The sequence below is a fragment of the Rutilus rutilus genome (assembly GCF_951802725.1).
Source record: "Rutilus rutilus genome assembly, chromosome: 5".
Classification (NCBI taxonomy): Eukaryota; Metazoa; Chordata; class Actinopteri; order Cypriniformes; family Leuciscidae; genus Rutilus; species Rutilus rutilus.
This window is the reverse complement of record NC_140213.1, coordinates 10,552,199-10,569,622: the sequence shown is the minus strand read 5'-3', so window position 1 is coordinate 10,569,622 and position 17,424 is coordinate 10,552,199. Positions and strand designations below refer to the sequence as shown.

Here is a 17,424-nt window from a genome sequence, read left to right as displayed (position 1 = left end):
TGTCCTTATTCATTTTGTGTGTGTGTGGAGAGAGAGAGAGAGAGAGAGAGAGAGAGAGAGAGAAAGAGAGTAGGCCTACATTAAATCTTGTTGAATCATATAAGCTTATATTATATTTTATTGTCACACTTTAATGGGAAAATGAATTTATTTAATGAACAAATCAAACACAAACATGTAAGTACACATAACATTGAAACTATGGAGTGTGTTGTAGTTGCTTCATCTGCCAGAGCTTAGCCCCTTTCACACAGAGATTCCGGAAAATACACGGATAAAGTGACCCGGGATTTGACCCGGGTTCATTTGATTTTGGTTCATTCACACTGCCAGTGATTTTCCGGAATCAGAGAGCGCGTTCACACACAACCCGTGTATGTCCCGGAAAGACACGTGACATCGATGTGACTTGTAATGTCTCAGCAGCGTCTTCAGTTTGCTTATGAGCTGCGAAACCACGCTTGTGCATTTATTTCTCTGATTCGATCATAAAATTGCGCATTTCGTACCGTTTCACAGCTGGCGAACGACCCCGGCTTCAGCATCATCACTACGACACGGCATTATTACGGCTTTTGTTCACACAGCGCGCGTTCCGGGACTGAACACGGCAATGTTACTAGGTCCCCAACCCGGCATCGATCCCGGCATTAAACCCGGGTCATGTTTGCGTTCACACAGAAGGCGTTCCGGCAATTTCCCGGGTTCAATGCGCTGTGTGAAAGGGGCTCTTCTAAAACAGGCTTCTGGCTGCTTTATTTTAAATAAGCTCCAGATGGCGCTGTTCTCGACCAGTTCTCGAAACTCTCGAAGCTTTGAATCTTTTCCCGGAACAGACAGGGAAAGCCTCAGTGATTCATGAGGCTTCATTTCCCCATCCCTAACTCATACCTGTCTCAAAGATCCAAACAAATCCACATGCGAACCTCTCACATCCAAACACCACGAGTGTTGAGCTATTTCCGCCGGCCAGAAACAAATGCACCTACTATTTTCGTTCCTACCCCTGATATTTATACTTGGCTAACCACACCCCCTTGATTCACAACTTTACTGCCTTGATATCACCCTCTACAATTATTATTATTATTATTATGTAAACACACAAACCTGCACATAAACAAAAACTCATATTTTTACCCTATAACCACCAAGTTTGAAATATATTGTGACATTACACTATTATTGGTTTTCAACTGTCTGTGTTTCCTTAAGACTTTTATTTTTAAGTATGTTTCCCTGTTGTTTCCAAGTTCACATTTCCTTTGTTCATTTCCTGTTTCTCTTGTTTTCCTTTCTTCTTGGTTATCTTCACCTGTGTCTAGTATAGTTCTCATTACCTTGTGTATTTATAGCCTTCTCTTTCTCTTTTTTGTTTTTCTTATCTTGTCTTGACTAAGGGATTTTAAGCTGTTTTGTGTTTCTTTGTATAGTGTTTTCACACACGATTATGGATATCTTCACCATCTTATTTGAATAAAAGATGCAAATAGATCCATGCCTCTCCTACTCTCCTTCCAGCACACATTACAGTTATATTTTTGAGAACATAACCTAAACCCTACTTATAAACCTAAACACTTATAAACAATATAAAACAAGTAGATAAAAAAAACTCAATATTTCATAAAAAAATGTGAAAAAATTCTGATCATCGCCCCAGCTGTCATAACGCTAAAATCTGCCATTCATTCAAAAACTGTCACCTGAATTTTTAAACAGCTCTGTTGTGAAATGCCATTGGCTTTGGCTAGAATTCTGATTCATATGTTGAAAGAGATGTGACTGTTCAGAGAGGAGCAGGGTAGTTTTAGGTCAACTAACATACCAACAATATTATACAAACAATGTTATTTCCTACTTCTCCAGATACAGGTGAAATAAATTCATAGAGTTAAATGTTTAATAAATAAACAACACATCTTTCTTTTGAAGTGAACAGTATGGCAGAAAAAATATTAAGATATTTTGAATAACTAGTATTATGGTCCCACTTTAATATACTTTATATATTATATAAACTACTGATAAACTACTTTGTACTAACATTTAAATTAATCATCAGATACAATGCAATTATTGTGTACAATACATGTTTTTACATTGCTTCCCTTGCACCATAAACCTAACCATACCATGAAACCTGTTCCTAACCTTACCATTACAATAAGTACATTGTACCTTTTTTTTTTTCTTTTTTTTTATGCAAGTACCTAAAGAAACCTACTATAATGTATGACATAAATCACTTTTGGTGTCTGTATAGTGACAAATGTATCTTGGACAAATGCCACTATTGGACATCTTGAGAGAACAGGTTGACACTGTTACTGTATGGCAGGACTACTGATACAATGTCTCTGTATTCTATAATGTTAAATCACAGAGTTTTACCGTTGATCCATTGTACAGCCTAAACCCAGCATAGAGAGGATGAGTGAATGTGGCCTGAACTCTACAGATAAGGGTCATTGTGTCAGAGACGCCATAGAAGGACAGAGTTCCTGCACTGTGATCCACATACACTCCTATTCTAGAGCAGATGGAGGCTGCAGGGATGTCAGTCTCCAAATCATTGTGCCTGAATGAGTATCTGGAGGGAGAGCAGAACAAACTCCAGGAATGATCATTATATCCAAATAAACACTTAGTATTCGTTCCCTTCCGACTGATGTGCTTATATGATACTGATATACCCACATCACCATTCCACTCCAGCTCCCAGTAACAACGTTCACACATTCTCTCTCCACACATCACCTGATAATAAACATCAAATTTGTATGGATGATCAGGATACCGCTGGACTGTGTCAGTGTAAGTAGCCACTCTGTTCCTCTCCGCCAGACGAATGTGTTTATTCGCTGTGTTTGGATCAAGTGTGAATGGATGAGCATCTGATGAAGATAAAATGTATCAGTGATCGGTCAACATGTAAATATTAAAGTTTTTAAAAAAATATTATCTTTTGAATTGAACTGAAATGTTTATAATATAATGAACATTACTATTACAGAAATTCCAACTATCATAGAATATACCGGCCCACATGATCATGATTAGGGGCCAAGCACTGAAGGTGTGTAGGTTCTTATTATTATTAGTCCTTCTTCTTCCACTTTTGGAAGCCCATAGAACCACATGTGGGAAATTTGTCATACAGATAGAAGACAGTCTGAACATTACCTGCAGCTATTTTGGAGTCTCTAACTCAATCCCTTCTAGCGCCACCAACTGTCCAAAGTTGCACTCATGTTTATGCTAATTACTTTTGAATCACAAGGCCTAGAAACCATTTTTTTTTCCCCTCTGATTTGGCTTTGGCAAAAAAATTATTAAACTGCCCCATATGATGTCATTTTTGTCATGAAAATCCTTCAGCCACTTAGAATTTTCAGAAAAAAAAAACTTTTTCAAACCCATCCTAGATAGTTCATCCTATTTTTACCAAAATTGGCTCAGATCATCTTCAGATTGTACAGGCAAAAAGTAATTTAAAGCTTTTTGATACACCCATCCTTTCCCGTTTAACGCATTTAAAGAATTTGACAGAGTACGCCAAAATGGACGTGAGGCTGTATCTCTGCAACAATTTTTGCATATTAAGACGAAACTTAGTACCTGTCATCTCAAGCCTAACTTGAGGGTACATGCACAGTTTCTGCACAGTGCCACCTAGTGTTCAGGAGATATGAAAAATAACTTTTTTTGATTATATATTCTGAATGGTCTGCCCAAAAATCCTACAACTGGTCTCTTGTGATTCAGTGCAGCATACTGAATGGGTATCAAATAATATCCAATGTTCCTATACCGGCCATTTTGGGCATCGGCCATTTTGTAATAAAAGGCTTTTCACTCTGTGAATTTCTCTGTGAGATTCTCGCCTTTGAGTGCTTACTACCACAATCAGATGTGACAGAACACCAAAACAAGACAGTGATTTTTGAGGCATTTTTTCCCACCACCCTGTCACCATGGACCTTCCTGCAATTCTTTTGTTATGCCTAGACCAGAGGGGCAGCTCTCACACCAGGGATTTTTTGGAGTTGCTGTGCCAAACAGACTGTTCAGACCGCTCGCTCCAGGGCACACCTCCAAGAGAGTGGTTCTCCTAACAATTTTGCCGCTTTCATCGAGTGGGTGCTGCTGGTGAACAAAAATCTGGCATTCACCATCCGCACGGCGGAGGACTACACCAGCCCCACTCCAGACCCAGAGTCCAGCAATTCACTGCCCGTAAACTGCACGGAGGACTCGTTAGAGCCCGCCGCAAACCGTGGAATTCAGCCTGTCGCGATGTACAAGCCTGAGCTTGTGTATTACATAAGCACATAAACTCCTCCTGTACTGGAAAGCTGGGGCACGTTCAAGTTCAAAACGGTGCGCAACGTTTTGCTACGGTTTCTGGGTTGAACGTCATGTTTCCTGGAAACGGCGTGCACCGGTGTGCAACGGGGTTTGAGATACGTTTTCTCTTGTTTGGTGGGTGTGTCAGAACTGCCTTCCAATCAGCAGCAACATGTATATAAAGCACTCGCATTAAAGTGAACTCGCACAATGGGTTCAAGGAAAGTAATTACAAATGTGTTCGATACAGCTCGGTATACGCAACAACTGAGGATATTAGAAGACATGTTTATCGTAAGTTTTATTGTAAAAATATAGGATATCAACATAATGATGTAGTTGTTTATATTTTTAGCTTCATTGCAAGTGTATGACATTTTGGTAGGCTATAGAAATAAACAATGGTAATTAAGTGCTTTTCCTAAAAATGAGAAAGAAAATACAGGGTATTAAAACAGTATGACCTACAAATAAAGTCAGTATGTGAGGCTAAATAGATGTGTTTTAGTCTGAATTAGGTAAGATGTGTGCTTCCATTTCAGTTTCAGCAATCCCTTCACTCGACTGGGATGTTTTCTTTTGTTCTGGGCGGCAAGTGCAGTAACTGTAACATCGGGCATATTTTGTAGTGTATTAAACACATATTTATACCGACTTCATCAGGCTCTGAAAATTCTTCACAAAGAACACAAAGAACGGCCTTCTCAGCTGCCATAGTTGCAACTCTTGCGTCATCAGAACAGTGTGTTCAACGCATCACCGTTTCTGTTTAAAAAACGTTGTGCAATGTTTTGTCGGGGGTGAACGCAGCCCTGCTATATAATGTTCAATTCTGACCATGCCACCATGAGGATGGACCTTATGTAGAATAAAACAGCATTTTTATGTTGTTGTTTCTGAATAAACAACAACTTCATTGTGTGTTGGGAAGAAATCTCTGATTATGAATAATGTAAAGACACATTTTTTATGATTATGCAAATTAAGTATACATGCATGCTCAGTGTATATATTTTACTTGTTTTCTTTGCAACTTACATTGTAGGAAGTCCTTTCTGGTCCTCAGAACAATGTTGATGTGTTTAACTATGAAAATCAACATAAACAGGCAATTCTTAAGGAAAGAGGAAATTATCTACTGTACAGTATCCAATGTGTGTAGATGTATTCTAAGATTTTCAAATGATACTAGATTGTGTAATTGAATGTGCTTTACCTACCAGAAATCTTTTGGATCTCCTCTTTACAGAAATTCTCAATTTTCTCTCTCAGCTGACAGATAGATTGTCTCATATCATTAGTAGAGAGAGGTGAAGTGACAGTAATTCTCTCTATAGGTTCAAGAGGTGCAGATAGATACTGAAACCCCTACAAAAAAGACAGGAAAAAATCGTTATAACCTGCCTCCCACAAATCTCTACTACAGTCAAATACAAATTTGCTGACTTATCTTCAGTGACTTGCATTTAGCAAACTAATCTAACACTTTGAATGAAATTTTATTTCACTTTAATTGCCTAGAGAGCCAGTGATGATGTAAAATCACAACACTGATATGAATTATTTTCTACATTTTTTATTACCTGAAGGAATTGAATGTGATCGTCTGTGTGTGAAAGCTGCTCTAACTCAGCATGTCTCCTCCTCATATCAGCAATCTCCTGCTCCATTTGCTGCAAGAGTCCTTCAGCTTGACTAACTGTAGCCTTTTCCTGATCTCTGATCAGCCTTGTCAACTCAGTGCGGTTTTTCTTAATAGAGCGGATTATCTCAGTAAAGATCCTCTCGATGTCCTTCACTGCTGCCTGTGCAGAGCGCTGTTAGGACACATATTACACTCATCATGTTATCCACAGTGGACTTCAGTGGGACTGCAATGTCTTCAGATCTTAAGGAGAGTCTAAACAGTATGTCTTTTAATCCAGCAGTACTGTTTGTCTCCTCTTGATACTCACCTTATGACACTCAACAGCCTCTCTCAGCTCCTGAATGTCTTTTTCTCGCTCCTGGATTCTCTGCTGGTATTTTATCTGTGTTTTTTTCAAGTTTCTCTATTGAACACAGAAGTAAGAAATAAACATGAAAATATTTCATAAAAATAAATACAAAATCATCATGTAAAATGTTGTATGAATATTATATTTGGTGTTTTTGCCAGAGGCACGAGACATGAGCACAACTGTCAAATACCATGTGGATATTGCAAAAGTCAATTGCAATTCTTGTGTGTGCAGTGTGCAAAAAGGTGTCTGTAAGCAGTGACTGACATGTTATTTAATGCTTCGTAGTTACCACTGAACAAATATGCCTTGAATAACTGATAAAATAATTTTTTTTTTATTATGATTATAACATTTCTTTAACCTTTTGAGTGGTATGTCCCATATTTGGGATTTTTTTATTTCTGTGCCCCTGAGAGTACGGTTCCACATATGGATTTAGAATGTTCAGTGATGTGACTTAACTGCCAGATTCAAACTGTGCTTTCGCACGTTGGCTGGTGCTGAGCCAGAGTCGGACGCGCTCAGCAGCACTTGACATAGGCTATATCACAACTATTCCGTTTTTTCAACCACATAATGTTTATTTTAGGTTTCAGACATTTAAATACACATAAGCACTAGTAAAAAAAATTAATTTGTAGTTTGTAAAATACACACTGATGTTTATGGAAGCAGCAATAACAATCTATTCAAATATAATTTCCCGACCTGTTTTATTCACATCAGACACACATAGTGGAAGTAACTAAAAAGTTTACTCTTTTCTTCTCCCAGTTCACCGGCCACTTATTTGCATGTATTTCGGGAGAAACTGCTGAATTCACGTGCTGTAAATCTGACTCACCCCCAATTTCCACCAGATGCGTAACGGCTGCGGAACGGCTCCGCTGCGTGACAGCTCCGTGTTCCGTCGTCCGTCAATACCCACCAGGTCCGTATTTGTTGCGGAACGGCTGCGTCCATGACTGACAGCTGAAGTCACGAGGACCCACGAGATCTCGCTAATTCACGTATGATCGCGCGATATATAGTTTCTATAAACAGAACGTTATGAGGAATGGCATATTATGACGTTTTCAAGGTGTAGTGTAGGGAAATATGATCCGCCATGATCACAGTGTATTTTATTTAGAAAATTAACCGGATCTTTTATTTTGTTTTGGTTTGTTCTGTTTTTTTGCTCGACTTCCTGTCCTGCGCATTCTGCCCTGTAGTGCTGCGTAGCTCTCCGGCATCCGGCAAAAATAGAAGCTCTGCGTATCTGCTCCGGAGGGCTGCGGATCGCCGGAGTCGGAACGCAGCTGTACCGCATTCAGTGGAAATACACTCATTGACTTTAATGGAAACCTATTGACTCCGCTGCCGTGCCGGAGCCGTAACGCAGCCGTAACGCAGCCGGTGGAAATTGGGGGTGACAGGACTCTCTGAACTGCGGCCTTACGTTATAGATCAAGGGATCTAATTAATCATACATAAAGGTTTTTAAACCACAAAACACACTTACTTACACATATTTGAGAATCAGAATATAAGCAAGTTTGTGAATATTTTGAATAAAAAAGGAAAGACTAAATAAATCTGTCATACAGTGTTATTGTGGCTGCTGTCTGTCACGTGACAAATATGACGGGTCGCCATGGAAACAACAAGGGGAAACGTTAACGGTAACGATAACAATAATGGTCGCCTTAAAAAAACTCACTCTAGAGGGTCAGTTAGAATATTTTAAACTTATCAGGGAATGGAGGTTACACTAGTAACAAGGACCATTTTGCTACTGCAGCACCGATCTGCTTTATTTCTCTTTTATTTTTTTATGGTATCTGCAAACAATGATTTATAATAAATTTGTTTTAACTCTAAGCAATGATTTTGATCATTTTGATTATTTATGATTTAGTTTTCGCTAGTAGAAGTTCTGAAAGGCCGTATCTTTTGTTACCACAGCCACATTGGTGGTGGGTAAAAAAGTTTATTTTAAACGCTGCATGTAACCGCTGATTTTGCTGTGTACACAACAGAAATGGCTGTGCATAATCAAAAAGAGTAAACCAACTCTTTGGTGGCACCACTGCGACATCTAACAGAAGTTATGCCGCCCAAACACTACACGATTAGAGCCCTCAATTTTATGCATTCACTGTTGAAAAATGTGATTTGAGATAAGGACTGATGCATCGCTGTACTTTGATGAAACAACAAGTTTCAGTATCTCTGTACTAAAGAACTGAAATGGTTTTCCTGGTTATTTTGCATGTGTGGTGTGCAAAAAGGTGTAAGGTGTCTGTAAGCTGTGACTTTATTTAAAGGGGTGGTTGATTATGATTTCACTTTTCTAACTTTAGTTAGTGTGGAATGTTGCTGTTTGAGCATAACCAACATCTGCAAAGTTACAACGTTCAAAGTTCATTTGCATTTAAAGGGACACCTCAAAAAGGGACAACTTTAACATGCTGAACAAAATTATCTGTGGGGTATTTTGAGCTAAAACTTAACATACACACTCTGGGGACAACAGAGACTTATTTTGCATATTGTAAAAAGGGGGGAATATACCACCCCTTTAATGCACATTCACAGATTTAGTGTCCTCACACAACATTACCAGTATACCATTGTAAAAATATTTACTTAATGCATATTTATTTGCATTAGTGTTATTTTTGTATCATTGATATACATTTATAGTGTTTCTTAATAATTTGAAAAAAAAATTATATTTTGTTTTCATTTTAATATTAGTCCAAGTGTTAATGATTTTTTTATTTTTTGTGAATTGTGAGAACTGTATATTAAACGCATCATAAGAAGTCATATTTAGCTTAATGATAAGCAGACAAGAATGTGTGATGTAGGTGAGAAATATTTAGAGTTGCATAATAATGAAAGAAAGTAGCAGAAAGTATATTCACATGTGAAATATAGAGATAACAAATGCATCCAGTGAATGTTTTCTTATGAAAATTTGTCATGAAAAAATTGGTTTCTGTTATGTAGGCTACTTGTCTCTTTAGCTCCACCTGCACATGCTTTAGTTTTTACTTAACTTCAAGTTACACCGCCCAAACACTACACGATTAGAACCCTGGATTTTCCACATTCACTATGTTTGAATGATCAAAAACGTGATTTGAGGGAAGCACAGATGCATCGCTGTACTCCGAGAGATATTTAGTATGTTAAACATCTAGAGTGATCTGTGAATCCAAGTCCTGTAGTGTGAAAAGAGTTTAAACTGGATGAAAAAAAAAAAAAAAAAAAAAGAAGTCATGTATGAAAAGCAGCAAGGTTATAATAGTTTTGCTTTTTAAAATTAGTTTTTATTTTAATATCGGTTTCAATTTTGCTTTAAATTTCAGTTTAGTTTTAGTTAGTTTCAATAATGGTTTTGTTAGTTTTAGTTTAGTTTTTATTTTGCAAACACATTTCTATTTAGTTTTTATTTTATTTAGTTTCAGTTTTAGTAATTATAGTTTAGCAGAGCAAAACAGAACACTTCCAGTGTAGACCAAATTTGAGACGTTTAATTTCAGCAAAGTTTAATGTTTGCACAGATTACAGTTAGCCTAACTCAGTAAACAGTTAACAGTGCAGACATCTTAATAATAAAAAATAAAATAGTGGTTTGAGATTGAACAAAGCACCAAATAAATGGAACTTAAAGTATACAAGAAAAAACTGAAAAATTCAGATAAACTAATTTATATTAAAAATTAAATCTTGTTAAACATGCCTAGTTTACTTTTTTTCAGCTGTACAATGTAGCAGAGTGACCACTGGTAAATTACAGTTTACAGTATAAAAACCATTATGTCTATGGAGAGTGAGTCCCCACAAAGATAGTGGGTGTGTGTTACCAGACACACACCCTGTCTGTCTGTCTGTCTGTCTGTGTGTGTATCGGCGGCTTGTGTGTTTTCGTGTCCTGGTACATTGTGGGGAAATGTCTCCACATGGACAATAATATTATTAGCAGTAAATGTTTTGTAAAAACAAAGATAATAACAGCACCTTTCAGCCTGTCAACCTACATGAAAACATGACATCTCAAACATACAGTAGGCCTAGTAGTAGCCTACATTAAAGTGTTTTTTGTGCGTGACGGACTTGTTTTGCTGTTGAACCCACCTCTCGCAGACTCGCACATGAAACGGCATTCAAAAAATGCTGCGCTCAAGTTTAAACAAGTTCAACTTGCGTCTCATTATTACCTTGTGTTATTTCCCATTCCACTGCCACTGCCACCACAGACGCATCCTATGAACAGCCGTTTAGGGCAATTCCCTAAACAGCCACAGGTCAGATTTTCCGCCAAAGAAAAGAGCTTACTAATTACGAAAATGATTATTTGTTTTTGCTAATTATTCTTTTATTTCAGTTAGTTTTTCATTAACTGTTAGTTTTGTTTAGTTTTACATTTATTATGAATTTTTAATTTTATTTCCGTTTACGAAAATGTTTTTTGACCAATAGTTTAACTGCACGAGTTCACACGTACATGAAATCTAATTGTATTATGCGTAGGCTATTTGGCTTGCTGTACAGGGGAGGGCTCCGAGCTCGGAATTTTGCCCGAACCCAGAGTAGCCTACTCCCCCTATACTGGGGTAGACCCAGCCAAGTGTGAGGTAATGGGGTGGTGGAGGGATGCTGAGAAACTTGTCGTGAGACAGAAGGTGAGGAAAAGCTTTATTTATACTGGCTTCCTCTTGAGTTGATTGGTTGATTACCTGAACGTGCTCCTCCCGAACTTTGTTACATAAAACTTCATTTCACGAGTTCACACGTACATGAAATCTAATAGTATTATGCGTATTTGGCTTGCTGTCCAGGGGAGGGCTCCGAGCTCGGAATTTTGCCTGAACCCAGAGTACTCCCCCAAAAAAGCCAGGTAAGCGCGGGACAGCGAGCGTAGAATTAATCCCCCCAAAAAAGTGAAGGACACGAGAAGGTATTTGTAAAACGAGTTTGACCGTTCGACCGGGAAGGCTCTCGCAACGTCCGACGGGAACTTGGATGCTCACATTATCGGACGGATAAGCCCCGCCAGCAGTTGAACTGACAGCTCGATGACGCCAGATTTGTACGAGCATGATTTGGGAACGAAGCCGTTCAACCAGGAGGGCTCTCGCGGCATCCGACGGGAACTTGGATGCTCGCGGCATCGGACGGGTAAGCCCCGCCAGCAGTCGAACGGGACTTGACGGCCCGTTTTAGTTTACGAAAATAACCTTGGGCAGCAGCAGGACAAAAGGTCACAAAACATGACCTCTTCAAAGCCCGCCTAAGAGTTAAACAAAAGAGAGGTAGACCGAAAAACAGACAGATCATCCTAATTATTATCAGTAGTATGTCATGGAGATGCAAACAATGCTTTTTCCCATTAATGCACCAATTTCTGTTCTTACCTCTTTCTCTGTTCTCTCTGCTGCTATTGGTACAGTGTCATGATTTTTATGACTATCCATCGTACACAATGTACAAATACAGTGCTGGTCAGTGCGACAGAAAGCCTCAAGCAGTCTGCCATGTTGAAAGCAGATCATCTCCTGGAGTTGTCCAGTGGCATCCATCAAATAATGTCTCTTACCTATGAAAAAAATATCATGCTGTTCAAGGTGGATTTGACAGTAAGAGTTCAGACACACCAGACAGGACTTGACGGCTTTGTGTTTTCTTCCAGTACAGACGTCACACTTCACATCTCCAGGTCCAGTGTCAACAGAAACTGCAGATTGTAGATTAGTCTTCTTCAGTTTCTCCACCACTTCAGCCAGCATGGTGTTTTTATTTAAAGCAGGTCTTGGAGTGAAGGTCTGTCTGCACTGTGGGCAGACGTGCACTCTCTTCTGATCCTGATGATTCCAGCAGTCCGCAATACATGATTTACAGTAATTGTGTCCACAGGGAATGGTCACTGGATCCTTCAGGAGATCCAGACACACTGGACAGATGAACTGTTCCTGAGTCCATAAAACACTGGCTTCTGCCATATTACAGAATGTGAACAGAAACAGAAGCACACACAACAGCTCAACAACTTCTTTTGATAAGTTTCGGTTTCACTGAAATGGTTTTCCTGGTTATTTGCGTGCGGTGTGCAAAAAGGTGTGTCTGTAAGCTGTGACTCACCTGTTATGTAATGCATATTCGCATATGTATTGTCCTCACACAGAAAACATTAGTATACCATTGTAATAATATTTACGGAATGCATATTTATTTGCAGGACTGTTATTTTAGTATAATTGAAATACCTTACTTTACTTTTAGCCCAAGTTTTAATATTTTTATATGTGAATTGGGAAAACTGTGAATTAAACACATCAAAATAAGTCATGTTTAGCTTAATGATTAGCAGCAGACAAGAATGTGTGATGTAGGTGAGAAATATTTAGAGTTGCATAATAATGAAAAAAAGTAGCAGAAAGTATATTATCATGTGAAATGCTGTCATGCTTATAGAGATAACAAATACATCCAGTGAATGCTTTCATCTTCCTGTTTTTGGTTCGTTTACATGCATTTGGTCAGTGTTGCGTTCATATATTATTCGAACCGTACCAGAGTTCATTTGGATATGGGCCGAGACCCATCTTTAAAGCAGTCTCGGCCCGTTTAATTGGTGCACATCAGGGTTTGGATGGCAGCGTTCACACATGTTCAAATGAACCAGAGCAATCACACCAGGGTACGTTTTAGTCGAACCAAACATGAAAAGTGTGAAATTAAAACCTGAGAAACCACACACCCTGAGAAATTAAAGTTTGGAGAGACTGAATTACAGTGTAATCTCTGAAGCTGTAGGGGGAGACCGGGGAGGATTGTAACACTTTTTGCTTCAGCGCCTATAACTCGCTGAAGTTTTTAGCTTGAGTTCTCAAACTTTTATACAAAGTACCCATATTTGTTTACTACAAATGGAACCAATTCAACCCTCTCCAAGAATATCACAGACCTCGTGAGTTGATGTCAAATACATGGTGTTCTTTTGTTACAACCTACCCCACTACCGGGGTAGGCATACCTGTCAACACTCCCGTTTTCCCCGGGAGTCTCCCGTATTTCACACCGATCTCCCGCCCCCCTCCCGTTTTGTTATTTCTCCCGTGAAACTCCCGTTATTTGTATGGCCCAAATGTCGTTATATGAATAATCACATCAATATATTATTCCAAGGTTGTCCAGTTGCCAGATCTTGTATGAAACCCATCTTACTCGCACAATCAACACATCATACACATTTCAAGCCATTTGTGAGCTCAACCTGGCAACCTACAACCCAGTTGTGCCGTCGATATCTGCGCAGGTAGTAGACACGGGAAGTTGAATAAGCGTTACTGGTAGAAATGGGAAAAGACTCAGTGGTAAGAAAATATTTAACGCAATTAACCCAGCATCCGTTTTTTTCTGTCATCCTTTGGCTGCATGGAGTTACATTATATGATGCGCTTTTATTCTTGCTAATGCTTTTAAACCATTCAAGCCATATCTTAGGCTACTTATTTTATAAAACTTTAAAAGCGGAAAGCGCATCACTCATTCCTGGGAATACATTTGACATCGCAGCCTGACCTTGATACCTGTCAACATTTGGGTACCAAAATACGGGAGGCCTGGGGGGGGTTTCAGTTCAACCACATGCGGTTTCATGTCATGTATACATTACACACCCCATCGCCAAATCATAGAAAAAAGTCTTAAAGTTTCCTTCAGCTCAGATACTTTAAAGACGAGGATCAGAAATGCTCTGTATTACAGAAGTTTCTTTTTTTCAAACTTCAGAAATTCCGTTTTTGGAGTACAGCTGTGGTTCCAACTTAGATTCTTTTTGTGATCCTTAATTCATTTGCAGCCATCATCATTTTGCAAAATTATTTCATAATTTCTGAATACACCTACTCAAACCACAGCAAAATGTCTGGATCCGTTAAAGTAAAACATCTGATCTGAAGTCAGTGCTTTAGTGTGCATGATAGTGTTCACACTTGTTTGTTTGGTTGGATTAAAACAAACCTTGCTCTGTTAGAGCGGTTCATGTGAAGAAGTGTGAACACTGATCTGAACCGAACAAGCGGACCGAGGCCCAGATTGTGAACATATTCTTATGGCTTTAGGTTCGGTGTTAAAATGCCTGTGTGAACGCTAAGTGGACCAGGACTAAATGTTGTTTTGTGGGTCTGGACCAAACAAATCAGTCCAACTGAACTACAAGTGTGTGAACACACCCTTAACCCGTCCTTGACGGAAATAAATATCCTACGCCAAAAGTAGGCTACCAGAGAAAAAGTCTCAGCTGTGCTCAGATTTGTAAACTGTACAGTTGCTTTGGTTTTTCAATCCACACCCGTTTCGCCCCGTGGCTCAAAAGGGACACAACAAAAATAGGGACATACGAGAAAGCCAAAATAGAATGCAAAATTTATTAACAAAATAGAACTATAGCCTACATAAAAAAAGAAAAGAAAAAAAAAAACCTATGTGCAATGGTAACAGTGAACAAATTCATAATCCGTGCATGCTTTCGCAATTGTTGTTTTGTAAATCGTTCTTTCGCAATAGTTGTTTGTAATATTCAGTTCCTGTGAAAAATTGTGAAATACTGTTCCAATAGGTGAAGTTACACAACAATATGCTGATTGATTACATAATATTTGGATGTAATATTCAGTTCCAGTGAAAATCTGTTCCAGTTAATGGGAGTATACACAGGTGATGTGTAATATTCAGTACCAGTAAACTCCACCCGCTGGAACAGTTTCTTACAGTAACTGAATAACTTTAGCCTACTCACAGATTTGTGGCCTATACCTTATTTTAGAAATCTGTTTTTCTGTATATTGATTTGTTGTGTATTGTTAAGATGAATACAACTGTCTTAACTGAATTTTTCTATGATTTGGCGATGGGGTGTGTAATGTATAAATGACATGAAACCGCATGAGGTTGAACTGAAACCCCAGGCCTCCCGTATTTTGGTACCCAAATGTTGACAGGTATGGGTAGGTAACACATGCTGGGGTAAGTTGTAACAATTAGACAAAAGAAGTCAAAATTGATGCCATACCATATGATATTGTTCAAAAACAGATTTATTGAAATAAACAACAATGTCCCTCTCTCTCTCTCTCTCTCTCTAACAGACTATGTCTGTTTGACTCGTGTGTGTGTGTGTCTGTACATTTGTCTGCTAGAACAAACTTAGCAGTACACTTAATAATAACACTAGGCTACTACAATGTACCTAATTAAAGAACATCTTTGTACATCTTTATGTAAAAACAAAACAAAAAACATGTCTGTGTGTGTAAATTAATCTACTTGACAAACATACTTAACAGTATACTGGCAAGTAGCACAATTCAATTTTCTTTGCATAAGTCGAAAGCTTTAACAGATATATGAGAACAGTGATATATGAGAACAGTGATGAGAACGCTGACCGTTGTGTGTTTTGCAAAGTGATTAAGGAATAACAGGAAGTCTTCCTCTTGCATCCATCCTGAAGCATTACTGCTTCCGGCACTCTTTGTTGGCCCACTCTGAACAAAGTATTCCTTGTAACATTTACGAGGGAATACAAAGAAGGGGGGGATTTCCCAGCGCTTGCACAAGGCATGCTACTGACATGAGCACACCTCTCTCACCCAATGTCATCGTACTCACTTGCTTGACTCCGCGACGTGCAACAACACGGTCTGGTGACTGGACTGTTGTTAAACCAGTTTTGTCTACGTTTCATATGTACGGCGAAAAATCAATTACAAAATTAACAGAGCGCACAACTGATGCTGGCGCGCGCAGTAAATGACATTCGCGAGAGGATAACAGATCTACACGCGAGGAAAGGGGAACTCGCGAGCTCATTCAAACCCTGCGCAATAAGCCCTCGCGCGCTTGATCTCCTCTAGCCTTCTGCTTTTGCTCGCTCGAACACTAGGCTTGCTTGAGATGCGCCTTGCCTCGCCTGAAATGTATGCGAGAGTAGGCGGCTGCAGTGAGGTGAGGAGTGAAAAAGCGCAGGCAAGACGGACAGTTCTCTCCTCTCGCAGTGGATCTGATGGGCAGTTTTCATTTTTGAGAAACAGTGACCTTGTTTGTGAAATAGTAGGCTACTCCCGTTCTGATTCTCCCCTCGACCTCAGTCTGTTCGGCATCTTGTCTATCAGCTTCCAAAGTTTGTAACTCCTCGTCTGTGTATTCTGGCTCAAAATGATATGGTTCTGGATCTTGGTTTGATACCAAATAAAAATCCTCTGACAATTCCTCAAAGTCAGCCATGATCATGAATCACGTTCGCTACTAGCTAGTTAGTCACGTTGGTTTTGTTGACGGAACGGCGCTTCTCGGGTGCTGCGCTAATCACCCCGCCCAAGTAGCAGTGCTTCGCCTTCTGAGAAAATAGTTCCCAGTATTTAAACGTTTAAAAAATGGCTGTGTCTCATATGACCTTGTTATTTGTACACACTGTGACTATACAAATCACAACATGTAAATAGGAAAATGTTGGCGTTATTTTGTCACTTATAGGGATTAGTATGCTAGCTGTAGCCATTTACATCCAGTCTTTGTGCTAAGCTAGGCTAGCGGTGGGTGCGTCAAACAGACTTACAGTACGCACGGAGATGAAAAAGGTATGTATGGACTTATCTAACTCTGGGGGATACGGTGAATGTTCCTTTAAAATCAAACAGTTTAAAAGAGAACAATACATCACGGTTGTTTAAACCAATGAGCATTAAGCTGTGTCGTCAGCAAGTCGTTTCCCATCATGCTTTTGATCAGCGCAGTTGGTGGAGAGCAACTGCGCTCGACTGCAGAATTCGACACGTCTACCTTGCGCTCGCGAGAATTGTTTGACATACGCCAGCATGACATCAGAGCAAGGCGGACCGCACTAGGACACACTTCTAACCGGCATGCATCTTGCGGTGATCACCGGTGATCGGTTCTGTACAGATTTTGCCAGGGGGGGTAATCCAGCATCCAGAAAGCGTACCGCCATTGGCTAACAAGCCATCACCTGCTGTTAGCATTCCATTGGCTCCCATTCATTTTGGCATCACTTTGA

The 17,424-nt window shown here is 39.3% G+C and overlaps 1 protein-coding gene across 1 annotated transcript; it reads right to left on the bottom strand.

The window, feature by feature from the left end:
• Positions 1-2,203: 2,203 nt before the first annotated feature.
• On the bottom strand, positions 2,204-12,414 carry LOC311290205 (tripartite motif-containing protein 16-like). The gene is made up of 6 exons (XM_084408555.1): positions 11,762-12,414; positions 6,306-6,401; positions 5,934-6,167; positions 5,571-5,718; positions 5,389-5,436; positions 2,204-2,897 (listed from the first exon to the last, which is right to left on the bottom strand). The coding sequence occupies exons 1-6, from the start codon at positions 12,344-12,346 to the stop codon at positions 2,368-2,370; spliced, it is 1,641 nt and encodes a 546-aa protein (XP_084264681.1). The 5' UTR covers positions 12,347-12,414; the 3' UTR covers positions 2,204-2,367.
• Between the last annotated feature and the right edge of the window lie 5,010 nt (positions 12,415-17,424).

Excerpts from the sequence above, each read along its gene's own strand:
- LOC311290205 (XM_084408555.1), bottom strand. The coding sequence starts at position 12,346 with ATGGCAGAAGCCAGTGTTTTATGGACTCAGGAACAGTTCATCTGTCCA. Across the intron at positions 5,719-5,933 it reads ATCACATTCAATTCCTTCAG|GGGTTTCAGTATCTATCTGC; the intron begins GTAATAAAAAAT and ends TCTTTTTTGTAG. Across the intron at positions 5,437-5,570 it reads GGAGATCCAAAAGATTTCTG|TTAAACACATCAACATTGTT; the intron begins GTAGGTAAAGCA and ends TGATTTTCATAG.